At 43.8% G+C, this 26,935-nt stretch overlaps 1 protein-coding gene across 1 annotated transcript in view; it reads right to left on the bottom strand.

The window, feature by feature from the left end:
* The window catches only part of LOC311247416 (AP-2 complex subunit alpha-2), a 54,630-nt gene that overhangs the window by 13,941 nt on the left and 13,754 nt on the right, over positions 1-26,935 (bottom strand). Inside the window, exons 4-16 of the mRNA XM_084337814.1 lie at positions 25,685-25,878; positions 23,944-24,073; positions 22,032-22,133; positions 21,695-21,803; positions 18,135-18,285; positions 17,595-17,763; positions 16,218-16,355; positions 15,496-15,678; positions 13,336-13,433; positions 9,425-9,656; positions 7,319-7,510; positions 1,604-1,776; positions 184-266 (exon numbers count right to left, since the gene is read on the bottom strand). Of these exons, the coding sequence (XP_084193940.1) occupies positions 184-266; positions 1,604-1,776; positions 7,319-7,510; positions 9,425-9,656; positions 13,336-13,433; positions 15,496-15,678; positions 16,218-16,355; positions 17,595-17,763; positions 18,135-18,285; positions 21,695-21,803; positions 22,032-22,133; positions 23,944-24,073; positions 25,685-25,878 (1,954 nt within the window). The remainder of the gene's footprint in view (positions 1-183; positions 267-1,603; positions 1,777-7,318; positions 7,511-9,424; positions 9,657-13,335; positions 13,434-15,495; positions 15,679-16,217; positions 16,356-17,594; positions 17,764-18,134; positions 18,286-21,694; positions 21,804-22,031; positions 22,134-23,943; positions 24,074-25,684; positions 25,879-26,935) is intronic.

Here is a 26,935-nt window from a genome sequence, read left to right as displayed (position 1 = left end):
GATTCATACCGACACAATGGATTTGTTCTAGATAGGTTTGTTAAGATTTGATCCAGAGAGACTTATCCCAGAATTCAGGTCTCTTCCGTCTCTAGGGTAGACCAAATGAGATGAGTCTTCAAAGCTGAATACACCCGATAAGATTTCCTCAAGACCTGGACGGAGCCAAACATTCTCACTCACCCAGGTTTTGTCTGTACTCCGATTTCAGGCCAATCTGCAGAAGCTGGTTCTCATAGAGAACACCGTTGTTCTTACACACAAACCTGGAGCACACACACACACACACACACACACACACACACACACACACACACACACACACACACACACACACACACACACACACACACACACACACACACACACACACACACACACACACACACACACACACACACACACACACACACACACACACACACACACACACACACACACACACACACACACACACACACGCACACACACACACACACACACACACACACACACACACGTAAGACTCTTGAATCACAGGCATAACGACTGTAAAATAAATAGGGGCGTCACAATTCTCCAAAACCACGATTACATTTTACTTCAAATTTCAAGGTTTCAAATCCTCCAGTCGACAAACGCTCCGTGCTGCCACCACTGGTGACCAATAACATCAGCACCGTGACCAGACAGGTTAACTATGATAGTAATGAGTTTTATTGGCAACCAGAGGTGGCAGCACTGAGCGTCCGTCACGCTTTATCAGAAAACCACAGAAGAAGGCGGATTTGAAAGGAGACTTGGGAGAGAAAAGGGTAATTCTAATGTATTTTATATTTCAGTATTTCAGCAGCAGCTTGTGTTTTCACCCCACTGGTCTTTGTTCAGACACTGTGCTCTCGGTTTTAACCCCCGAAAACACAATGCGAACTAGCAATAATTAGTTAAGACAAGTTTTGACTTAAAGGGGAACTATTTTACTATTTCTTTCACTATTTGGGCACTTTTACACAATTCCTGTGAGTCTATGGAACACCTCTGTAATTTTATTTATTTTTTTATTGATTGTTTTGTATTTCTAATCAAGTCCTCAAAAACAGCATTTTTCTACCTCAAGATCTTAAGCCGTTTTGTGCCTGGGCAGCAGGCTGGGCTCCAACCACAATGGGAACTGTGTGGAGTGTGTGAGTCTCAACATGCAGCGGTGTCTCTCTGACATCACAAATCATCACATTTTCAGATGACTCAGTTCAGTGAGGGTGAATATTGTGAGAGGAGAATTGGAAGAATGCGCCAATATGAGAATTAGAGACATAGATCATATTAATATAAGTCCACATAGCTAGGAAACAATGCTAAACACTCAAAAAGGCCATTTATAAGATAGTTCCCCTTTAACCCTCAGAATCTGCTGCGGTTCGTTATAGAGCTTTGTATATATGTTAATACATAGAAAGCTTGTCAATAGAGTTAGTTAACTAGAAGCTATAATGTGTCTTCTTTGAAATGTTGTTTTTGGATGTGTGCAAGTAGGCGGATATGGAGAGAATACATTTTTTATTTTTCATTTAGAATCACGACACCCCTAAAAATAAGGTGTTCCGTCGTTCTACTCATCACTCACCTGGAGAAGTTCTCCTCACACACAGTGGCGGCAGAAACCTCTATGGAAGCGGGGGGGGCTTGGATGTCGGAGAAGACGTCAACTAGCAGGCTAGCTCCTGCTGCTGGTACTGCTGCTGCTACTGGGAGGGGGGAGCTTAGACCCAGCAGGTCAGTGGAGGGGGAGGGGGATACCTGGGGGGAGGATGGGAGTAGCGAAGGGGGAGAGGAGGTGAGGTGGGAGTGAGCAAGGAGGTGTTACAATATCAACTGTCAAATGAAATGAAAAGTAACGAAGGTGAACAAAGAGATATAAGAGTAGGATGCATTTGGTCATCTATGTGATGTAGCACAACAACTCAAATAGAGATCTGGACCAATAAACAAGATTTATATTCAAATTGGATCTTTGCAAGAGAACCCTGATCTGTGGATACGTTCATGCAATTACAGTTTTTGTTTATCCATAAAGCTGCACTAATTATTTTCCGGCATGATTTTTCACATTTTAAAAACTTGGGCACCCGCTATCAGAGCCATGAGCCACGGGTGTGAGAACCACCCAACGCATCACCGGTACATCACTCTCTGCAATTGAGACTATTCAAAACAGTGTCTGAGGAAGGCACGCAGCATTGGACAAGGACACCTCTCACCCCAAGGACTGTTTGCCCTCCTTTCCCTCTGGGAGGCGCTAGAGGAATCTCTGTTTGTTTGTTTGTTTATAGAGGCACCTTGCTGCCCGCTAGTGGTCAGAAAATAATTAGTGCAGCTTTAACACATTGAGTGCCACGCCCCTTCCGGGAAGTGACCCCTTCCTTGCCGTCCATTAACCCCATGTAAACGTAGTTGTAGTTTGTAGAGCTAAACCTATATTTTATAGTATAGCTATGGGTCTAATAACGCCGTCGAGTCTCAGTGACTTGCTTCTGGTCAACGTGCAAAAAACAGATTATTTTTTTCATCCGTACATTTCCATTTTATACCGTTTTGAATATGAATATAGTTTGGGTGCTTCAGAGTCATTCCAGGGAAAAAGACACGAAAACTGCGTTTGTGTGTACCGGTAATTCAATAAACACGTTGTCATTTTTCGCCCGATTATCGGATCTTCCTGCTAGATCATAATTATTATCCTTCCTCTTGTGCGCGCATGCAATGTTGTTTAGACCGGCGTTGTGGGAGAGGCGTTTCTGGCAAACCGCTAGGCTAGCTGGTCCGTAAACTAGCTTGCAGACGGATAGCTTTCTACTGAACGCACAGAGAGGAAATCGGTATTCATCTTCTTGTCTGGCTCGGGAGAAGACAGTAAGCGCCCCCATAATTTTGGCGTGTTTCTTTAAGCATTTTGCCTCGTCTCCTGGTGTGCGCTGGATAATGTTTCTCTAAAGTCGTTTGGTCCTAGTATATTTAATACAACTTATATGAATTTTAAAACGGAACATAATACAGGATCATGCTATTTATTTTGTGTGGTGTGTTACAACAATGAATAACAAAATGTTCTACGGTAATGCAGCCTTTATCAACTATGCCCCAAAACTATGGAACAAACTACCCCAAAACATCAGGGAAGCCAACTCGCTAGACATCTTTAAAAGACAGCTTAAAACCTATCTCTTTGCTCAGGCATTTCACTGATAGATATCTGCTACCACCTAGTGGCAAGAGGAAACATCAGAGATATCCTGACACAACTTGTATTTATTCTTACCCTGCCTACTCTTTTACACTGCCTATCAAATTCATGTGTCGGTTATTGCACTTTTTACTTCTTACTGATGACTATTTTTAAACTGAATCATTTTAAACTATTCTTATTATTTGCTAGATCCAAATGTGAAACACTGATTATTTATGACTATTTTTAAACTGAATCATTTTATTCTTATTATTTGCTAGATCCAAATGTGAAACACTGTGATTATTTGTTCATGAACTACAGGAGTATTACTGAATAGAGAGCCTATTAGGATGCTAGATCCTAATGTGAAACACTGTGATTTGCCATATCTTGCTATGCTCGCTCATGCCTGTATTTTTTATGTCCGTTCTATTTTATAATTTTTTGACTATTTTTAAACTGAATCATTTTAAACTATTTTTACTATTTGTGTTACTGAAAACTGTAAGCGGAGAGCCTATTGGGATGCTAGATCCTAATGTGAAACACTGTGATTCTACCCGTCTATCTTTTTATGCTTGCTTATGCCTGTATTTTTTACTGTTGTGAAGCACTTTGAACTGCAACCTCTGTATGAAAAGTGCTATACAAATAAAGTTATTATTATTATTATAAATAAATAACAATGTTGAAATTGAAAAGTTTGGACTTATTGCTTTTACAACTGAAATTAAATCATTTGTTATTACAGAGAGTCAAGTACAGAAAAAGGGTACCGTTGGGTACCGATATCGAATTACAGGAACAGGTACAATGTGAACGGTGCCCAACCCTAAATGTAACCGGGCCCAGCAGTAAGAGACTCATGTATTATTTACATGTAAGATTGCGAGAACATGTATTTAGTTATTATCGATATTATCACAGTTTGAATGTTTAAGAACATAATTACTGCAACAGCCAACAGTTATAGTATCTCTAAATAGTAAAAACCCTTTGTTTAAAAAAGGCAGTTTGTGACACCTAGTACCCGACTGCCAAGGTGTTCAAAATGCAGCCAAACTTTAGATTGTTTTTTCACAGTTTTTCCTCGGCTCTCAGAGACCTCAGGTTTAACTAGATTAAAATAAGCATGTCTTCTTCAAATATGTTCAATGTATGACACATCATTTGAAAGCTTACATTGTGTACTTTCATAATCTGGAAAAATGACAGAGGGAGACTTATGCCACGAACTGCTGGGCTCTGTCACAAATGTGAGTAACGTTTGACACGTCTGTCCCCAGCATGCCGTCTAGCCGTCAGCGGCACACACTAGCAGCACTGTACCATGGCGGCCCCGGCAGAGAGCATGATGGAAGCAGCGCAGGGTGTGAGAGGGGTCTGCAGGAGGGAGGCGGAGGAGACAGGGCGGGGCCTGTTGGTGGGGAGGGGCGCGGGGGCAAGGAGGTCAGCCACCAACGAAGAAGAAGACTGGAAGGAAGGAAGGAAGGAAGGAAGGGGAGAATGAAGGCATGGAGGAGACTGAACGTAAAAACAAAGTGGTGGGGAGTCGAGAGGAGAGGAGGAGAGGGAGGAGAGGAGAAGAGGGAGGAGTGGAGAAGAGGGAGGAGTGGAGAAGAGGGAGGAGAGGAGAGGCAAGGAGGAGAAGGAGTGGAGAGGAGAATTTGCAGAAATATAGAACCACCAGAAAATAAGACAGAATAAGTGAGAGAATGCTGAGGAGATGTGTAAAACAGAAGAAATATAGGCAGAGGAGGCTAACGCTGGAAGGCTGAAGAACGGAGTGATATGGTGTGATCAATGTAGTCACAACAATATACACTACAGTACATACTGTGGACTGTGTATATTGTATAGTGTATATTGTATAGTGTATATTTTGTTGTACTGTGCTGTGATGACAATATATTTGAATCTAATCTAAACTATTGCCGTTTGCCGTGTAATCATTCTATCCCGGCTTAAGTGTCGGGATTCTACAATGCTACCACTTTCCTATGCTCCCTAAAAAGTACATTCATGCTACTTAGAACATGTACATCTTCAAATTCAAAGTAATCAATTTCACATATTGTGCTCCTACACCGTTTTCTTAAAACACTATGCATTGCTGAGTTTAGGAGAACAAATTGCAAAAAAAAAACATTGTATCTCCAATTTTGTTGATTCTTTTGGTGACGTTTGTAAATGGACTGCATTTATATAGCAGCTTTTATCCAAAGCGCTATACAAATTATGCCTCACATTCACACACCGATGGCGGAGACGACCATGCAAGGTGCTGACCTGCTCACTGGGAGCAGTTAGTGGGTTAAGTGTCTTGCTCAGGGACACTTTGACATGCTGCCGGGAGGAGCGGGAATCAAACCGGGAACCTTCCGATTACCAGAGCCTAGGGCTGGGCGATATAACGATAAATATCGCGATATATTTTAATAATCGATATCGAATATCGAAAAAAAAAAAAAAAACGATTTTTTTTTTTTTTACCTGCAACAGGGCAGTTTTAAAACCAGAGACAGTGGACAGACTTGTCTTTCTTGCCTGCAACTTAAAGTAATGGCTTTGCTTGTCCAAATGACAATACTGACCAAATTCAGATTTCTTTTTCTCTTGTCCATTTATTTTGTTTGCTTTCTAATTTAAAATACATTTTGAAACAGTCTGTACACAGTAGGCTATGTGTGCTAGCAGAGCTAGACTCCAGTCACAGTGCACATGTGCACATGTGCGGTGGTTTGTCCACCAAAAAAGCGCCAAAAGATCGAAAATAAACTAGCAGAGCCAGAACTGTTCAACTCCTCTGGAGCCACAGCCAGCAGAGAAGCCGGTTTACTTTAGCTTTTAAACCAGCTGCAGCCTGAGAACTGGAGTGTGAGGGGATGTAACACTAAAGATGGCGGCAATGACAAAGAATTGCTGCAAAATAAACATACATCTGTTGTTAAAAAAAAAAAAAAAAAATGTTTTTTTTTTTTTAATTTTTTTTTATACTTATAACAATTCGATAATTATCGATATCGAGAAATAAAATAAAATTATCATATCGTTATCGCGATATGATTTTTTTCCATATCGCCCAGCCCTACCAGAGCCTACTACCTCCTGAGCTGTTGCCGCACCAGTGAAATTGTTTTTTATTTGAATTGAAGGTCGTCCATGTTGTGAGCTAGTTTCATGACCCAAAGGACCATGACCCTCACTTTAAACACTCACCTTTAACATTCACTTTAGACACTTTTAACACTACACCATATTTTATCTATTTATTACAAACATATTAGCACTACCTCTCTACCTATTTTAGCATTTTGTACTTTAGTTTTGTATATTTTCTAGTGTTTGGTCTTTATTTATTTTTTTACTGTGTGAAGCACATTCTCAGGAGGCTCATACAGAACCAAGCATTTCACTGTAATGTACATGTACTTTATATGTGACAAATAAAACAAACACTTGAAACTTGAGACATTCAGAACCCATACAACCCACCCCAACACACAGAAGAATGTATCACTTCAAAAATATATTTTTTTTGTACGTTTTTCTTATTTCCTATGAAGTTGGCCCTTATGGGGATCTGATATGTTTGCCTGACATCAGTGTCTGCAGTAGGGCTGTCCCCGAAGCCTGTTTTTGGGATTCGAACTTCGTCAGGGTTTTTTCGAACGGACGTTCGAACCTCTGTTTTTAATTAAAAAAAATTAAAATATTTAAAAAGAAATAATTTTTAATAAATATCCTCAAACTAAATCCTCAATTTGAATAAAGTGATTAATCTCATTAAATGAGTCTTTTTTATTTGTATTAAATCAACTTTCTTTAATTAATATAACTCATCAGTTTTACTACTATAATATTAGTGTAGCCTAATCTTTATCTGCAACTGGTTTAAACAGAATGAATACACATACAAATATATATATATATATATATATATATATATATATATATATATATATATATATATATATATATATATATATATATATATATATATATATATATATATTATTTTATTTTAAATTCAAATGTTGATTTAGAATTTGAATGCCAACGTAACAAACGAAGGTCCGAACGTTGGGGCTCAGCCCTGGTCTGCAGCCATACCTTGGTGCCGGCGTCGCTGCTGTGGTCGGCGTGCTCCGTGCCACCGTTGACGTTACTGTTGCGCTCCTTCTCTCTCTCCCGCCGGGCGTCGTCCAGATCAGGCAGGCTGCCCGGCCCCTTCTTCCTCTTCAGCTTGGCCAGGATGGACGACTCTCTCTCCGGGAACGGAGGCATCTCCTCGAGGACCGTCGCCTAGAGGTGTGTGGGAGGGAGAGAGAGAGGGAAAAGAGAGTGAGAGTGAGAGTGTGAGAGAGAGTGAGTGAGTGAGAGAGAGAGAGAGGGAGAGGAAGCGAGAGAGAGTGAGTGAGTGAGTGAGTGAGTGAGAGAGATTGAGAGTAAGAGAGAGAGGAAGTGAGAGAGTGAGAGTGAGCAAGAGAGAGGGAGAGGAAGCGAGAGAGAGAGTGAGTGAGTGAGTGAGTGAGTGAGAGAGAGAGAGGAAGCGAGAGAGAGAGAGTGAGTGAGTGAGTGAGTGAGTGAGTGAGAGAGAGATTGAGAGTAAGAGAGAGAGGAAGTGAGAGAGTGAGTGAGAGAGAGGAAGCGAGCGAGAGAGTGAGAGAGAGAGGGAGAGGAAGCGAGAGAGAGTGAGAGAGAGAGGGAGAGTAAGAGAGAGAGGAAGTGAGAGAGTGAGTGAGAGAGAGAGGGAGAGGAAGCGAGAGAGAGAGTGAGTGAGTGAGTGAGTGAGTGATTGAGAGTAAGAGAGAGAGGAAGTGAGAGAGTGAGTGAGAGAGAGAGGGAGAGGAAGCGAGAGAGAGAGTGAGTGAGTGAGTGAGTGAGTGAGTGAGAGAGAGATTGAGAGTAATAATAATAATGGATTGGATTTATATAGCGCTCTTCATGACACCCCAGTGACCCCAGAGCGCTTCACAGAGTCCATTATTCGTTCATACACAGTCATACCGGTGGTGGTAAGCTACAATTGCAGCCAGAGCTGCCCTGAGGCAGACTCACGGAAGCGTGGCGAATAATCATCGCCTATGGCCCCTCCGACCACCACCAACATTCATTCACATGCATACACATTCATATGAGGCAAGTAGGTTAAGTGTCTTGCCCAAGGACACAACGGCAGTGGGATGGACATGGGCTTGAGCGGGATTCGAACCACCAACCCTTCGATCATTGGACGACCCGCTCGACCCCTGAGCCACGCCGCCCCACAAGAGAGGAGGAAGTGAGAGAGTGAGAGTGAGCAAGAGAGAGGGAGAGGAAGTGAGTGAGAGAGGGAGAGTGAGTGAGTGAGTGAGTGAGTGAGAGAGAGAGAGAGAGAAAGTGAGAGAGCCAGCAGAGAACAGAGGGAGATGAACACAAAAAAAACTACTCTAAATCTTTCCAATCATCTTAGTTTATAGTGTAGCTTATTTGCACAGTAGTTATGATAAGAATAATACAGTAATTTTTTTTTTAATTGTGCAGGAGAGGTAAGAAGACCAATGGGCTTCATTAAAAACATACCAAGTCATCTTGACTAGAACATCCATATGGCCGTATGGGGGTATCTCTACTCTCTATGTATCTACTAACCAGTATGTCTCTACTAACCAGTGTGTCTCTACTAACCAGTGTGTCTCTACTCTCTGTCTCTACTAACCAGTGTGTCTCTACTAACCAGTGTGTCTCTACTAACCAGTGTGTCTCTACTAACCAGTGTGTCTCTACTAACCAGTGTGTCTCTACTCTCTGTCTCTACTAACCAGTGTGTATCTACTAACCAGTGTGTCTCCACTAACCAGTGTGTCTCTACTAACCAGTGTGTCTCTACTAACCAGTGTGTCTCTACTAACCAGTGTGTCTCTACTAACCAGTGTGTCTCTACTCTCCGTCTCTACTAACCAGTGTGTCTCTACTAACCAGTGTGTCTCTACTCTCGGTCTCTACTAACCAGTGTGTCTCTACTAACCAGTGTGTCTCTACTAACCAGTGTGTCTCTACTCTCTGTCTCTACTAACCAGTGTGTCTCTACTAACCAGTGTGTCTCTACTAACCAGTGTGTCTCTACTAACCAGTGTGTATCTACTAACCAGTGTGTCTCTACTAACCAGTGTGTCTCTACTAACCAGTGTGTCTCCTAACCAGTGTGTCTCTACTAACCAGTGTGTCTCTACTAACCAGTATGTCGGTGCTGGCGATGCAGCTGAGCCTCAGGTACTCCACGGCCCTCTGCTGCAGCTCCACGTCGGCGTTGCGCAGCTGGCTGTCTGAGCGCAGCACCTCCTGGATGGTGGGCTTGACCTCCGGGAACAGGTTGATGAACTTGATGTAGGCCGACAGCAGCAGAGCCCGCGTGGCCACGGAGCACAGGTGGAACTTGGAGTGGAGCATGTTGAACTGGACCAGGGGGCTGGAGGGGGGAGAGAGGGGAGCATGTTGAACTGGACCAGGGGGCTGGAGGGGGGGGGAGAGAGGTGGAGCATGTTGAACTGGACCAGGGGGGGGGGGGGGGGGGGGAGAGAGAGGGGAGCATGTTGAACTGGACCAGGGGGCTGGAGGGGGGAGAGAGAGGTGGAGCATGTTGAACTGGACCAGGGGGCTGGAGGGGGGAGAGAGGGGAGCATGTTGAACTGGACCAGGGGGCTGGAGGGGGGAGAGAGAGGTGGAGCATGTTGAACTGGACCAGGGGGGGGGGGGGGGGGAGAGAGAGAGAGGACAGAGAGGTGGAGCATGTTGAACTGGACCAGGGGGGGGGGGGGGGGGGGAGAGAGAGAGAGGACAGAGAGGTGGAGCATGTTGAACTGGACCAGGGGGCTGGAGGGGGAGAGAGAGGGGACAGAGAGGTGGAGCATGTTGAACTGGACCAGGGGGCTGGAGGGGGGAGAGAGAGGTGGAGCATGTTGAACTGGACCAGGGGGCTGGAGGGGGGAGAGAGAGGTGGAGCATGTTGAACCGGACCAGGGGGCTGGAGGGGGGAGAGAGAGGTGGAGCATGTTGAACTGGACCAGGGGGGGGGGGGGGGGGGGGGGAGAGGTGGAGCATGTTGAACTGGACCAGGGGGGGGGGGAGGGGGAGAGAGGTGGGGACAGACGGGCGTACTGAGTGGAGTACCGTACTTTTCGCACTATAAGCCACACCTGACTATAAGCCGCAGCAGCTAAATTGAATGATGTGTACATATATAAGCCGCACTGGACTATAAGCCGCATGTGTTTTAATGTTTAATTACCATATGTAAGGAGTGGAGCCTGCAGCTTAATTTGACTCAACACGGGAAACCTCACCCGGCCCGGACACGGAAAGGATTGACAGATTGATTGCTCTTTCTCGATTCTGTGGGTGGTGGTGCATGGCCGTTCTTATATTGAGCTTTAAGTTCCCACCTCTACAGAGAATGACTCCCATTGGGACACAATACTGTCGGACAAATAACAAGAATGAACTCATTTGTATTAAGTTTAGCAAATAAGGGAACAAATAAATAACATTTCAATGCAGTAAAAAAAGCAATATTTCGATTTTCGGGTTTTGTCCACATATAAGCCGCACCGTTATATAAGCCGCAGGGTCGAAAAATGGGGGAAAAAGCCGCGGCTTATAGTCCGAAAAGTACGGTAGTTGTCTGGATGATGTCTAGGGGTGTAGCAGTCTGGATGATGTCTAGGGGTGTAGCAGTCTGGATGATGTCTAGGGGTGTAGCAGTCTGGATGATGTCTAGGGGTGCAGCAGTCTGGATGATGTCTAGGGGTGCAGCAGTCTGGATGATGTCTAGGGGTGCAGCAGTCTGGATGATGTCTAGGGGTGTAGCAGTCTGGATGATGTCTGGGGGTGCAGCAGTCTGGATGATGTCTAGGGGTGCAGCAGTCTGGATGATGTCTAGGGGTGCAGCAGTCTGGATGATGTCTAGGGGTGTAGCAGTCTGGATGATGTCTAGGGGTGCAGCAGTCTGGATGATGTCTAGGGGTGCAGCAGTCTGGATGATGTCTAGGGGTGCAGCAGTCTGGATGATGTCTAGGGGTGCAGCAGTCTGGATGATGTCTAGGGGTGCAGCAGTCTGGATGATGTCTGGGGGTGCAGCAGTCTGTTGTCTGGATGATGTCTAGGGGTGTAGCAGTCTGGATGATGTCTAGGGGTGCAGCAGTCTGGATGATGTCTAGGGGTGCAGCAGTCTGGATGATGTCTAGGGGTGCAGCAGTCTGGATGATGTCTAGGGGTGTAGCAGTCTGGATGATGTCTGGGGGTGCAGCAGTCTGGATGATGTCTAGGGGTGCAGCAGTCTGGATGATGTCTAGGGGTGCAGCAGTCTGGATGATGTCTAGGGGTGTAGCAGTCTGGATGATGTCTAGGGGTGCAGCAGTCTGGATGATGTCTAGGGGTGCAGCAGTCTGGATGATGTCTAGGGGTGCAGCAGTCTGGATGATGTCTAGGGGTGCAGCAGTCTGGATGATGTCTAGGGGTGCAGCAGTCTGGATGATGTCTAGGGGTGCAGCAGTCTGGATGATGTCTAGGGGTGCAGCAGTCTCGATACAGAGTCACGCGTGTGTTTTCCCTCGGTCTGTCCTTGTTCTCGCTCACTGTAACTGGTGGTATGGTAGGACTACTGCAATTGTATTAGCTATTAGCATAATAGGATCCTTGAAATCTAAATGGATGTTTAAGTTATTGTAGGGCTGAGGCCGAATCAGAATATGAACTTGGAAAAACACAGATAATGAGATGGACACAGATATTTTTATTACACATATATTAATTTTATTTTTAAAAACGTAAATTTTTTACCTCTCTAGCCAGTATTTTCAGAAAATTCGCCTAAAAATACATACCTAAGTAAATGGAAGATTGCTCCACTTCTACAAGGTCAATTTGCATGTTCTTGGTATCTAGGGACATCTATGGACCTCAGGGAATGTAATCCGTTACTATGCTTTAGTAAATTGTAATGAACCAAAGGAGAAGATCAATATTATTTGTTTCCATCTTTGACGGTGAATAACACCATGCTAACATTGACCAGACGTGACCAAGCTAATTCAGCACCTTCTTGAGATCAAGTGTACAAAAAATCGAATGAAATGAATAAAGCGCAGATGATTTACAGGGGGTTTTGTAGATACAGTACTGAATTTTGCCATCTGGACACATTTGAAATGTGAATATAGAAGATCTGGCCTTATTCTAAATGAAGATCTAAATGACCGCATTATGGCCAAGTCACACATCTATGGATCGGGCCAAATCTCCTCTTTCCAATGGCAGAGTTCAATCTGGATTTTGTACCACCAGGCACCGCTGACAGGGCAGCAAAAACTGTGAATGAAATCTACTGTAAGTAGAGTTACTTTTTTGTAATGTAGATTTCTCCGCCATTTTTCATCTGATTGAGCCGTGATTTTTTTTCCCCAGACGTTCACAGAAAGGTAAATAAACAAATTCTGTTCTATTTTATGGCAATAACGTTCAGGTTTGTGAGATATGATCCAGAAGATTACATTGAAAAATAATATCATGTCAGACGGCTCAAAGTTTGACAGGGGCTGGCGTGAGCTGTGTAGCGTAGTTGTTCAAAATTGGAAAGCCCATCGAAAGCCCTGGGTCTCTTCTTTTGAAAAACAACTCCCTTTTGGCTGCGACACAAGTTCCTCCCGTCAATATGCGCCGGTTTCCGACTCAATACGCTGAGATTTGTATAAACTCATATTTCACTAATAACACTTATTAAAATCATTGGTAAACAAACGCAGTGCTGACAATATACACTTTGACTGCTGTTTTGATAGGGTGATGCTCTTTACTCTTGGCTACATTTGAAAAAGAAACACCGTATTCTGTACTGATCGATTTATGGCGCAATATGAATCTCGGCCCTGTACTGGGCCCGTCGGGCTTAATGTTCCGAGTTCCATTGACAAGTCAAATCTCTACCTTGGCATGGATTTCGACCGGTATACCGGCGCGCACCCCTACTTTCATCACGATTTATATGATCCCGATACGATACAATAAATGATAATATAGAATTATCACCCCAACCCTACTTTTCAGTTCAGCCCATTTGTCGGGGCCCTGAGTGTGATGTATGCCGTCTGTACCTGGAGCGAGAGTCGCCAGCGATCAGGTTGCCAAACTCTCCCAGGATGTAACCGCCCACCTTCACCAGGTTCTCGTGGCAGGCGGGGGCCTGGAGCGCCTGTGGGGGCACAGGGTGGTTACACTTCCTCTGCTGGGGTCTTGGTTTCCACCAGTACAATACAGTTTGGCCGGTTTTCAAGTCGTTTGATTTTTCACATAATAAAGGTACATGTACATTATAGTGAAATGCTTGGTTCTGTATGAGACTCCTGAGATTGTGCTTCATACAGTGAGAAAGTTAAAGAGTAAAAGACCAAACACTATACAAAATATACAATATACAAAACTAAAATGAAAATCATTTAAATATGTGAAAGATAATGTCAATGAGGTAGAAGAGGTAGTGCAAATGTATAAGAATAAATAGATAAAATATGTTGTAATGTTTAAAGTGTTTAAGGTGAATGTTTAATTCGAATTTAATAAGAATTATAATGTTTTATGATCACATTGATTACACTAGCTACGCTGCTCCTGCATGATCTAACATGAGTCTGGCAACGTTAACATTTTATTATTTAATGAGGCATGGTGACAAGAACAAGAACAAGATAAATAAATGATTTTATTAAGCAGGGTCACTAAGAACCAGAACAAGGAATTCTTATTTACAGCAACCGGTTAACTGCCTTTGGCACTTTGGTTGAGACATTGCTATCCTTTCCAGGGTGCATACCATGGGTGGGATCCTGTTGTTCAGTAGTAACTTCCTGACAAGCCGTAGTAGCAATAAAATATTAATAGAGATTGGCTCCAATTCCAAACAGAACTGGTTATAGCCAATGGCAGAAAAGGTACAATAACGAAGTCCCTTACCAGCCTAAAGTTTGAGTGAGATCAATCCTTGTTTTACCGGTTAGGGGTTACCTTTTTATATTTTATACAAATAAATGGTAAATGGTGCATTTATATAATTTTATCCAAAGCGCTTTACAATTTCTGTTCCTCACATTCACCCATTCACTCACCGACGGCGGATGGGACCATGCAAGGTGCCAACCTGCTCATTGGGAGTAATTAGGGGTCAAGTGTCTTGCTCAAGGACCCTCGACACGCTGCCCGGAAGGAGTGGGAATCGAACCGGGAACCTTCCGATTACCAGACGACTGCCACTGTCGCCACAAATAAACAGTGCCTTTTGTTTTTTAATACAGTTCCTAGTATCTACTTTTTGGATTCCACAATCAAGTTGTGGGCCTGGTGGCCCAGACAGACAGCAAAGTGGAAGCATGTCAGTATAGAGGCCACCTAAAGCCTATGTCTTGGTGCCAACCTAGCGGCGAACATGACTGGCCTCCTATCTGGACCTCCATGTACAACTGCAGTCATCAGAGAAGCCAACCCTCTGAGCCCTGAGCCTCTGACTCACCTCATCCACTCGGTAACATGCTGCCATCTGGCTGCAGGACATGGCATGCCCCCATTAAGTATTCATTTCAGTGTTTCCCATACATGGGCTCTACTCGGGCGGTCCACCCAGGTAGATTAAGCGTGTGTGTGTGCGTGTGTGTGTGTGTGTGTAGGTGTGTAGGTGCGTGTGTGTGTGCGTGTGTGTGTGTGTGTGTAGGTGTGTAGGTGCGTGTGTGTGTGTGTGAGTAACTTTGCTATAATAGGCTACTCTTTTTGACATGGATTAGGCTAATTATCTTTTACAACCCTGATGCATAAAATGCCCATTTTATTAAAAAGGAAGATACTAGTATATATCGCACAATCCCATATTGTGACATGACGTGATTTTTAAACGATGTGATTTCTTTTCGATGTTCCTCCGATTGTTGATTGTTTGATTTTCTGTGTGCCTGTAAGTCTGACTGGCTGTGAAGGCAGATTCCCAATGCCTCTATTCCAGGGGCTCTCAAACCTTTTTATACCACAACCCCATTTTATTTAGGAGTTTTTTTTGGCGACCCCACCCACACTTAATGTATCGCGTAATTTCAACATGGAATTAAGGAATATCAAAATAAAAAATATATATATTTTTTTTTACTCGCCAATGCGCCGTCACCTACCCACGACCCCACTTTGGGTCACGACCCGTAGTTTGAGAAAACCGCTGCAGTCTATTCTATTCAACTCTATTGTAAATCGATTCTCTTCCAGCCGTCGGCGCTCACCTCGAACACGGTCTTGGCGGCGTAGCCCTGCACGTCGTCCCGGTTGATGACGATCTGGATGACGCGGTACCAGACCTCCTCGCTGACGTGGTCTCCGGCGATGCGGATGAGGTTCAGGACGGTGTCCACGTACCAGGTGTAGTCCACTGCATACTTCTCTGCCAGGATGGCCACCTTCAGGACCTGGCAGGGAGAGCAGGAGAGAGAGAGAGAGAGAGAAGAGAGATAGAAGAAGAGAGAGACAGAGAGGAGAAAGAGAGAGAGAGAGAAGAGAGATGAGAGAAACAGAGAGAGATACAGAATATAGGAGAGAGAAGAGAGAGAGAAAGAGACGAGAGAAAAAGAAATGGAGAGAGAGATAGAGAGAGAGGGACAGAGAAGAGATGGATGGGTAAGTTATTTCTTGGGGAGGAAGGGTTGGTGTAACGTCTCAAGGTGTGGGATCACGTGTGTATGTGTGCGTGTGTGACATAATATCACCTTTCTGATGAAGCAGTCGGCAGTCTACAGAGCTCCAGACTAGGACCATTGTGCAAGTGTGCACAATGAAACACAAGTGTAGATGTGGTGTAGATGCACATGTTTTTGCACATGTGAGCGAGTCATTTCTACTCTCTAAATCTAATCAAGTAGTTTGTGGTTTAGGTGCGTGTGTGTGTGTGTGTGTGTGTGTGTGTGTGTGTGTGTGTGTGTGTGTGTGTGTGTGCGTGCGTGTGACCTACTATCTCCTCTCTGATGGAGTAATCTGCCGTCTCCAGGTAGCTGAGCATCTCCGCTACGATCTGCTTGGAGTTGCTGCGGTCGCACATGGCATAGAGCAGGTCCACCGCCCGCTGACGCACACTCACATCTCGCTCCGTCTGTAGAGACGACACACATACACACATCAGATAGACCAGGGGTTCTCAACCTTTCTGCTGCCAAGGCACCCCTGTGTTCAATAAAATATCCCAGGGCACCCCTACATACGATAAAGACTTTTCCGGTCCTGTCTTTTTTGCTACAATGATGACAAAAGTGCTTGCTTTCAAAATAATGTTTATTTAAGAAACCGGGAAACACATTTGTGTGTATATATGCAGGCTATATAATGCATTATTAACAGGTGTTTCAGGTCTAAATGGCTTAGTACTGTTGACATTACACTGCTTGTAGTAGTAAATCAAATAGCATATTTCTTTAAATAAAATTACAGAAAATTATCTGTTGCCGCTGCACACTTTTCCATAAAAATAGCATATTTGGATAAGTGTGACCATTTCTCAAAAACTGAAAATCATGTATTTTCTTTTAAATACAGAAAAGGATCAGTAAAGTGCTATCTATTGCAGCTGCACTGTTCTCCATAAAAATAGCATGTTTGGATAAGTTTGACCATTTCTCAAAAACAGAAAACCAAGTTACCATTTCTCAAAAAATATTAATAAATACAGAAAATAAGCACTCGTTCACTCCGTGGACATTTCTAGCTCAATACGAGGTCTGCTGCTGCTGGCTAATAATACGGTCAATACGTGGGGAGATCTTTGACAAGGCAACACGCATGTCATCCTCAAGGCTCAACTTGGCCCTATATTTTGTTTTCAGAGCTGTCATGGGTGAAAAGCCAGTTTCACACAGATATGTGGTGCTGAATGGTATCAACACCTTAACTGCTGCATCATGAGATACTTGGTACTCAGCACCACACTCTGAAACTAGCTCTCCAGGTGGTATCAGATGAGATTTCAATGAGTTCTTCCAAGAGTTTGGATGGAGATGTGTCAGGAAGCTTTGTCTCAATGTTGTCTGTAAAGTTTTTTTTTTTTTATCCAGAGTTACTTGGTGATCCTTTTCTGTGTTTTATTAAATAATGATTTTCAGATTTTGAGAAATGGTCAAACTTATCCAAATATGGTATTTTCATGGAAAACAGTGCAGCTGCAACAGATAGCACTTTAGTGATACTTTTCTGTAATCCAAAAAGAATAAAAAAAAAAAAGATTTAATTTTTTTTCCCCTATCTCAAGGCACCCCTGTTGAGAACCGCTGAGATAGACAACACAGACACCGTTCTACATGTTCTAGCAAAACAAGCACGTTATTGACAGATGAGCCACCTTGAGTGCGTTGATGACGGTCTCTATGTGGGTCTTGACGGCCTCGTGGGAGAACTCGGAGCTGGCCAGCGTGCACATGCTCTCCAGGGCCAGGTAGCGCAGGTTGGTCTCCCTGTGCTGCAGGAACTGTCCCAGCTGATTACAGGCCCGCACTAGGAGGGTCGGTTCACTGGGGGGGGGGGGGGGGGGGGGGGGGGGGGGAGAGAGCGAGAGAGAGCGAGCAAGAGAGAGCGAGCGAGCGAGCGAGAGAGAGAGAGAAGGTTAAGGACAATGATGTGTGGAATAGTGGGTCTCCATTCCAACACTAATGCACACTTCAACGAGATACAACAATCATGTTAGTAAGGGCATGTCTACTTTGTACACTAACTGCTTTTATTACCTTTTTATTTACCTACTGTATGTCCTATTTTATAATGTTTTATGTCAGCCCTTTAAGGGACAGGTGTTGCAAATTAGCTTTGGCAACAAACACTACGATACAGGCATTATCTATGTATTTGTATCTCTGTCCCTTTTAAATAAATCAAATCAATCAACCTGTCGTGGTGGATGATGAGTGCGATGGCTTCGAAGAGCACAGCGTTCTTGGCGTTGGAGTGCTGGACCTTCTTGGACTTGGGCGGCTCCTGGGCCTTGTTGAGGATGGTCTCCAGACACTCAGTCAGTCGGCCGCGCAACGCCGCGTCCTCTGGAGGCACAGAGAGAGCGAGAGCAAGAGCAAGAGCAAGAGCGAGAGAGAGCGAGAGAGAGAGAGAGAGGGGCAGATTCACTGTCTCCACACATCTAGAGAAATAACACGCTCTGTGGATCAAGGTGCATGCCGTGTACTTTCAACACCGCGGGGGTAGAGTCTGAAATCAAATTTAGACAAGCAGGTTTTCTTGTTTAGAATATGGACTGGTGTCACAAACGTGCACATTTCTCCATTTCTTAACCTCTTAACACATTGAGTGCCAGCCACGAGAAATCTTGTTATTTCATGCCATGCGTTGAGTGCCAACGATGAGAAATCTCGTTTTTAATCGTTATTTTTTTATTAGCGATTTCCATACATTTTTCATCAATCTAGCCTCACGTTACCATTGGGACTGGCTTTGAGCTCGAACAGGGAAAATACCGCCCGCTATCGTCTCTCCGGATGGTATTGCACCCATTGGATTGGACTGAATGAAATGGATGGGAAAAAGAAAATAGTCCGGAATCCACATTTTACTTATCAGGCATGTAACCGACCTGTTACCTGTTACCTGTTTATTGCACAATGTTGTTTTTTTATTGGATTCTATTATATGTTGTAACACTGTATTGCACATCGTTGCGGGCAAGATCACCCGCATTTCATTGTATACTTGTATGCCGTGACAATTAAAACTCTTGACTTGACTTGACCGGAGACGATCCCATTCATTGCCCACCCTCAGAACAGCATGGAATATGTGTTTCCAGTACCCAGCGTTGGATCAATAAACGCAATCGATATTTGGAATGGCGATCAGGAATTGGAATAATCTTTTTGGAGAACATCTGATCTGAGGTAAGGAATCAATTTGACCAGTCTTGGGGTAATCAGAGTTTTTTTTATATCTCAGCGTGTCCCATACGCGTGTGTGTGTCTGTGCTGATCAGGAAATAGATATTCGATTTTTCAGCCCGCTTCTCTAGCGTGCATAGGTACACATATACTATCGATAATCTAGTGTTTATTTGAAAACAATTCATAAATAGGCAGAAAAATGACAATGTGATTTGTGTATTCCACTAAAGAGCAATTCCTGCAGAATCTATTTTTTTTCTGGAAGTTTAAGAAAACAAGCGTTTTTCAAAATGGTATAAAACGGAAATGTACCGATTAAAAAACAATCCGTTTGGACAATGTTGACTGCAAACAAGTCATTGATAAGTGACGGGCGTATTAGACACATAGCCATAATTTAAGATATAGTTTATGCGTTCGCAAATGTGCTCGCCCTCCCATTGACTACAGCGCTGGCACTCAAGCGCTAAATCGTGTGGCCCCTGCTGGCACTCAAAGTGTTAACGTGCACTGGGTCGTATACGTCCCGTTTCACACTCTCACACATGTCACGGCACTTTGCGAGCGAACCGGCTCTGGCTCGGGGCTGCATTTTGTCGCCGATCATGTAATATAGTTATACCGGCCGAAACTTGAATTTGCTGCCTTTCGAACACCACCTCACTCGACCAATTCCGTGCCTCGGTTCTCGAGTTACATGACGATATATGTCAGGCGAGCGTCTTTTTACAGGCCGCACGTCAAATGACCACGTCTGACTGTATACGCTCTCGAACTGACCAATCACCGCTGATGGCGAAAATGATTGGTCAGTGTAGTAGCCAATCAGCGTCCGCTTCCAACGATATCCCATGTGTGTGGGGGGGGGGGGGGGGGGGTGCAAGCGGGAGAAATAGGTTAAAGTTGACAAGCGGATATTAGTTGTGACTGAATCTTCAGAACGCACAGAGGTGGATAGCCATTTTAATAGTTTAATAATATTTTGTGTTTGGTCTTTATTCTTTAAGTCTTTACTGTATGAAGCACAATCTCAGGGGGCTCATACAGAACCAAGCATTTCACTATAATGTACATGTACCTTATATGTGACAAATAAAACTCGTTATTGACAAGTTTCCATAATCATTACAGTTAATACAATCATAGTCATTACAGATTTTTTTTTTATGTCAGATAAAAGGACTGTTCTTAACTAGATCATAATCTCTCTCTGTCACTCACATACATGTGCAGGGATTAAAGCAAAAAAAAATCTCCTGACAGAACTTTTTTTCAGGCCAAGTCATATTCTTATTTTAACCTCCACTGTATTTTTTTTTTTACACTTTGAGTGCCACTCACAGCTTTTCTCGGATTTACGACCAGACCGTTGAATGCCACACCCAGAGTATTCTCTGGTATTTTTATTTTATTTTTTTATTAACAATCTGAAATCATATTGCATCACGCGAGCCTACTGTTGGAGATCCAGGGATTGCCGGCGCTCAGATGTGAAAAAAGCGCCCCCTATCGTCTCCCAGATGGTAAATCACCCTATTGGAATGGACTCAATGAAAGTGAATGGGAGAACGGATTTCTGACTCCACATTTTACTTCTCACTGATGCAGCCGGGGTCTACCAGAGTTCATTCTGGAGCCTCTGAACCGCGCGGATCATGTGTTATACTGTACACACGATGGATCAATACATTTATCGATTTTTTTCAAATGGCGATCGGAAATTGGAATAAACCATTTGGATACCATCTGACCTCAGGTAAGGAATCTATGTTATCAGTGTTAGGATAATCAGACTCGTTTTCACTGATATTTAAGCGTTTATGTGATATGTGATATGGCTGTTTTGACTGTAAAAGCCATGAGGAAATAAGAGCAGTGATTATCAGCGCACGGCACGAGCGTGCGTGCGCACACATATACTATCGATCATCTAGCGTTTATTTGAAAACGATTCATAAATAGGCCGACAAATGACAACGTTCTGGAATATTCCAGTAAAAGGCGATTATCATAGGCATGGGTTGTTTTTCCCCGGAAAAACGGGTGATTTTCAAAATGCTATCAAACGGAAATTAAGCGATAAAAATACAATCTGCCTTGCCAATGTTGACTGGAAAATGAGTCTTTGATAAGCGACAGGCAGATTAGACACATAGCCATAATTTAAAACATAGATTAGGCGATATTAACGTTAACATTGGCCGTGGATGGTGGCATTCAACGGGGTAAAAAGGAAAACACGGCCCGGCACTGAAAGTGTTAATAGCGTTAGCGTTTTAAGGGAGCCTACTTGTTTCGGTTTCGTCGATAATCCAATGTACAGTTACCCCCTCTCGAGTCGCTGTGTGCGTCCTGCCATTATTGCTCGCCATGACTCTGCTTGGCGTGGCAGGAAATAAATGCCCTTTTTCATGATATTTGACGCCCGATTGGCTCAATTTAGTTTCAATCTGTATGCATCTACAAATCATATTATACCAGGTAGCCAATTGACGGGAAATCCGTCAAGACGGAACGCTTTAACACACGCACGCGCACACGCACACACACTTCTGTGCTGTACCAGGTGGTGGGTAGCATTGTAACAGGCGTAGCAGTTTGACGGACAACCAGGGTGCCGCTACAAAGTAGTAGGTGTAGTCCTGTAGGTCGATGGAGGCCGAGGTCACGATCTGAAAATGGAAATGACAAAAGAAACGCAGGGGTTGACTTGACTTCCATGTGTGTGAGAAGTCACAAAAAACGAAGAAGAATTAATTTCCAGATACATATGAAATCACAAAAGGAGAGGGCAATAGAGTCAAGGAAACAGCGAGAGAGAGAGAGAGAGAGAGAGAGAGAGAGAGAGAGAGAGAGAGAGTCAGACAAGCAGACCTATATGTTTAGGCCACGCCCCCTACCCTGCTGAGCCTGGCCACAGCCAATGAGACGGAGGTTTTGAAGTCGTCGGGACTCTTCTGGGCCAGAGTGGTTATAAGGCTGGTGGCCGCTGTGACCACACCCTGTGAGGACAGAGACATGAAGAACCCTGAGTCACACCTCTCTCTCCAACAGCCAATAACATGATGTGAATGAGTGTGCTGGTGCAGGGGTTCCCAAACTTTTCAGGCCGGGACCCAGAAAATAAGGCGTCAGAGAGCAGCGGCCCAATGCACATCGTCAGGTTTTTTTTTTTTTTTTTTTTGCCAGGCGACCGATTTTTTAAGCCAAATATCACTTCAATCCTATTAAGTTAATTCAAGTTTAGTTATTCATTTATATGTGCTATTTATGAGAGGGCTAACTTGTTGCAAAATAATAATGATAATAATAATAGCCTCATTAAAATACTATTGTTGCTTCGGTTGTTTTCAGCGTTTTATGTGCATAATCTGTTATTTAGTTTGAAATGTTCGTTGAAATAAGTAGATTTTTCGTTTTTGTTTATTTATTAAGTTAATATAAAACCATATAATCACATTTTAGAATACAATAGAATAGAATTTTAGAATACAACTAGAAACACTGTCCTGGCCTGCTTCTACGTTCAGTGGCCTGAAAAAAAAAAAAAAAAATTAGTTTTTTTTTGGAAATCATCTCGAGGCCCTCCTGTGGCTGCTCGCGGCCCACCTTTGGGTCGCGACCCCGACTTTGGGAACCACTGTGCTAGTGCGTCGATGGATGGGTGATCAGAAGGGTGTGCGGTTGTCCTTAAACTATTTACATATCTCAAACTACACCCTCCTTTCTCGATCCTCCAATCAAAAGTGTTTCCTCAGACAAACAAGAGCAACAGCTGTGATTGGAGGATAAAAAAGAAAAAGAGGGTGGAGTTTGAGATAGGTCAATTGCACGCACACACACTAGGGTTGGGTACCGAATTTCCCATACTTTTACATGTTTAGTATAAAGTACAAGACTAATATACTTTACAAGAGGGAGCCTTTTCAACAAATATATATATATGTATTACTGTCCCATCTCTTGGGTCTTTGGAAAGACCATACGAGGTCAGTCAGAGGAGTTTGATCATATTTACTGAGGATGGCCATAACTGTTGATATTTTAAACATTTAGAAACATAATACATGATCATACGATTTAGTTTGTGTGGTGTGCTACAACAATAAATAACAACAATGTTGAAATTGACAAGTTTGGACTAAAAGCTACCGTTGGGTACCGATACCGAATTCCAGGAACTGTGTGAACGGTGCCCGACCCCAACACTCACACTGCCAAACTAAACAACCACCACAGGAAGCACAGCTGCGATAAAAGTTTGCTGGGACAAAACATCCCTCCTGTTGAACCAAATTCTATCCGAGGTACAGGTGTGTGGCTATTCTTATCAGCATCCCTTACCACACAGGTATCAGCATCCCTTACCACACAGGTATCAGCATCCCTTACCACACAGGTATCAGCATCCCTTACCACACAGGTACGTATAAGCATCCCTTACCACACAGCTATAAGCATCCCTTACCACACAGCTATAAGCATCCCTTACCACACAGGTATCAGCATCCCTTACCACACAGGTACGTATAAGCATCCCTTACCACACAGCTATAAGCATCCCTTACCACACAGCTATAAGCATCCCTTACCACACAGGTATAATCATCCCTTACCACACAGGTATAAGCATCCCTTACCGGCTTACCACACAGGTATAAGCATCCCTTACCACACAGCTATAAGCATCCCTTACCACACAGCTATCAGCATCCCTTACCACACAGCTATAAGCATCCCTTACCACACAGGTATAAGCATCCCTTACCACACAGGTATCAGCATCCCTTACCACACAGCTATAAGCCCTACCAGGTGCTGGTCGTTGAGCAGGTGGACGACCCGGGCTGTCCACTCCCCCATGGGCACCAGGTCTGGAGACGTCCTGTTCAGACGCAGCAGGCAGAGGGCCGCGCTCTGCTTCACACTGTCCATGGTATCCCTGGGCAAGAAAGTAGGGCATTTACATTTCTCACTGGATATAGCAGATGGAGCAGCTCTCACACACACACACACACACACACACACACACACACACACACACACACACACACACACACACACACACACACACACACACACACACACACACACACACACACACACACACACACACACACACACACACACACACACACACACACACACACACACACACACACACACACACACACACACACACACACACACACACACACACACACACAGGACATGCATACAGTAGGGGTAAAAACATTTATTCATACTGATATTTCAATATGATATAATAACAACATTGACATTGCAAAGGCTACAGGATACATTTTAATTTCATTTTTACAATGCAATCAAAATGTGTATGGCAGACACACCTCCGACACAAGCTCAGAAATACTAATCTACCAGTCTACCAAGCTGAGGGTTTAGGATTGTGTGTCTAGGAATTAGTGGCATCTAGTGGTGAGGTTGCAACCAACTGATAACCCTTCTCCAACGCGTCCGCGTTTCCGGGTTCCCGTTTGCGCTCTGATTGGCCGCTGACTAGCTATGCTAGTACGCCCCCCCCTCGCTATGAGCGTAGCAGGAGGACGGACGCTGAAATCGAACAGCTGTTAGCGCGATAGCCGCCGCCCGATCTAACTTATGAAACTTATGGACACAACAATAGTAGTAGTAGTTATAAGGTGTTTGAGCAGGACGGACGCCGATGTTGATACGATAGCCTCTTTAGCTGCACTAACGCTGTTGTTAGCTTACATGCTAACGTGAATGGTATCGACCATAGCATTGCGGCTAGGCTAGCTAACCTAGTACCGCTAGTTGAATGGATAAACGTTATTTAACATTGCAGAATGTTATTACTTATTACTATTGTCGTGTCCATAAGTTCCCTGGCAGAATACTTGTGAGGACAAAGGTATACAAAGAGGAGAGAACCAGTTTAGATCGGGCATTGTTAGGTTTCGAGAATGGATGGATGGATCAAGCGTAGGGCCTAACAAAATTAATAGTTGGTTTCCGGTTGCCGACCGACCCTGCCGATTTAGGTGCGACCCAATATATTTTATGAGTTTTTAAAAAAAAATATTAAAAAAAAAAAAAAAAAAAAAAAAAAATCTTTTTCTTTTTTAAGAATAAAGTTTCATATAAATCTTAGTCAAACATTTAGTATTATGGATATTAAACATGCTGGCAGAGTACATGCATCCATGTTGTTGTGAACATTTTAATTAAATAAAGAAATTCCCTATCCATAGTCGCCGTGGGAAAGAATAAAATAAATAAAATAAAATAAATTCCCTACCTACCCATGGCCAAACTGACAACCAACAGGAAACCAACAATATATTTTACTTTGCCTAGGGAGAAAATGTCATTGACGACCCCCCAAAAAAAATGCATGTGTGTGTTCCTATGTGTCGCCCCCATCTCGCATGTGTGCGTTTGCTACATGACAATGTGTGCTACTAATTCCAATTCAAGACCAGTTTCATTCATTTTTCACACACACACACACACACACGCACACGCACACGCACACACACACGCACACACACACACACACACGCCTCACCCTGCTACCAGGATGCGGGGGATGTCTGCCACGAAGGCCTCTGCCATCTCCCTGCTGCCCACGTTAGCGATGCAGTGCAGCGCCAGGTTCATGAAGGTGGGGTTGCGGCTGGCGAGGTCGTTCTTGATGCCGTTGTTAATTAGACTGATGAGGTCACTGTTGGAGTTCACCAGGACCGAGATAAACAGATAACCCTGCAAGAAAGAGAGACGGAGATGAACAGATAGCCCTGCAGAGACGGAGATGAACAGATAGCCCTGCCAGAAAGAGAGACGGAGATAAACAGATAGGCCTGCAAGAAGAAACTGAGATAAATAGATAGGCCTGCCAGAAAGAGAGACGGAGATAAACAGATAGCCCTGCCAGAAGGAGAGACTGAGATAAATAGATAGCCCTGCAGAGACGGAGATGAACAGATAGGCCTGCCAGAAAGAGAGACGGAGATAAACAGATAGGCCTGCCAGAAGGAGAGACTGAGATAAATAGATAGCCCTGCCAGAAGAAGAGACTGAGATAAATAGATAGACCTGCCAGAAGGAGAGACTGAGATAAATAGATAGCCCTGCCAGAAGAAGAGACTGAGATAAATAGATAGCCCTGCCAGAAAGAGAGACTGAGATAAACAGATAGCCCTGCCAGAAAGAGAGACTGAGATAAACAGATAGCCCTGCCAGAAAGAGAGACGGAGATAAACAGATAGCCCTGCCAGAAAGAGAGACTGAGATAAATAGATAGACCTGCCAGAAAGATAGACTGAGATAAATAGATAGACCTGCCAGAAGGAGAGACTGAGATAAATAGATAGACCTGCCAGAAGAAGAGACTGAGATAAATAGATAGCCCTGCCAGAAAGAGAGACTGAGATAAATAGATAGGCCTGCAAGAAGAAGAGACTGAGATAAATAGATAGACCTGCCAGAAAGAGAGACTGAGATAAATAGATAGGCCTGCCAGAAAGAGAGACGGAGATAAACAGATAGCCCTGCCAGAAAGAGAGACTGAGATAAACAGATAGGCCTGCCAGAAAGAGAGACTGAGATAAATAGATAGGCCTGCCAGAAAGAGAGACGGAGATAAACAGATAGCCCTGCCAGAAAGAGAGACAGAGATAAACAGATAGGCCTGCCAGAAGAAGAGACTGAGATAAATAGATAGCCCTGCCAGAAGAAGAGACTGAGATAAATAGATAGCCCTGCCAGAAAGAGAGACGGAGATAAACAGATAGCCCTGCCAGAAGAAGAGACTGAGATA

Source organism: Notolepis coatsorum, assembly GCF_963971535.1.
Source record: "Notolepis coatsorum genome assembly, chromosome: 20".
NCBI classification, from domain to species: Eukaryota; Metazoa; Chordata; class Actinopteri; order Aulopiformes; family Paralepididae; genus Notolepis; species Notolepis coatsorum.
This window is presented reverse-complemented; position numbering and strand designations above follow the sequence as displayed.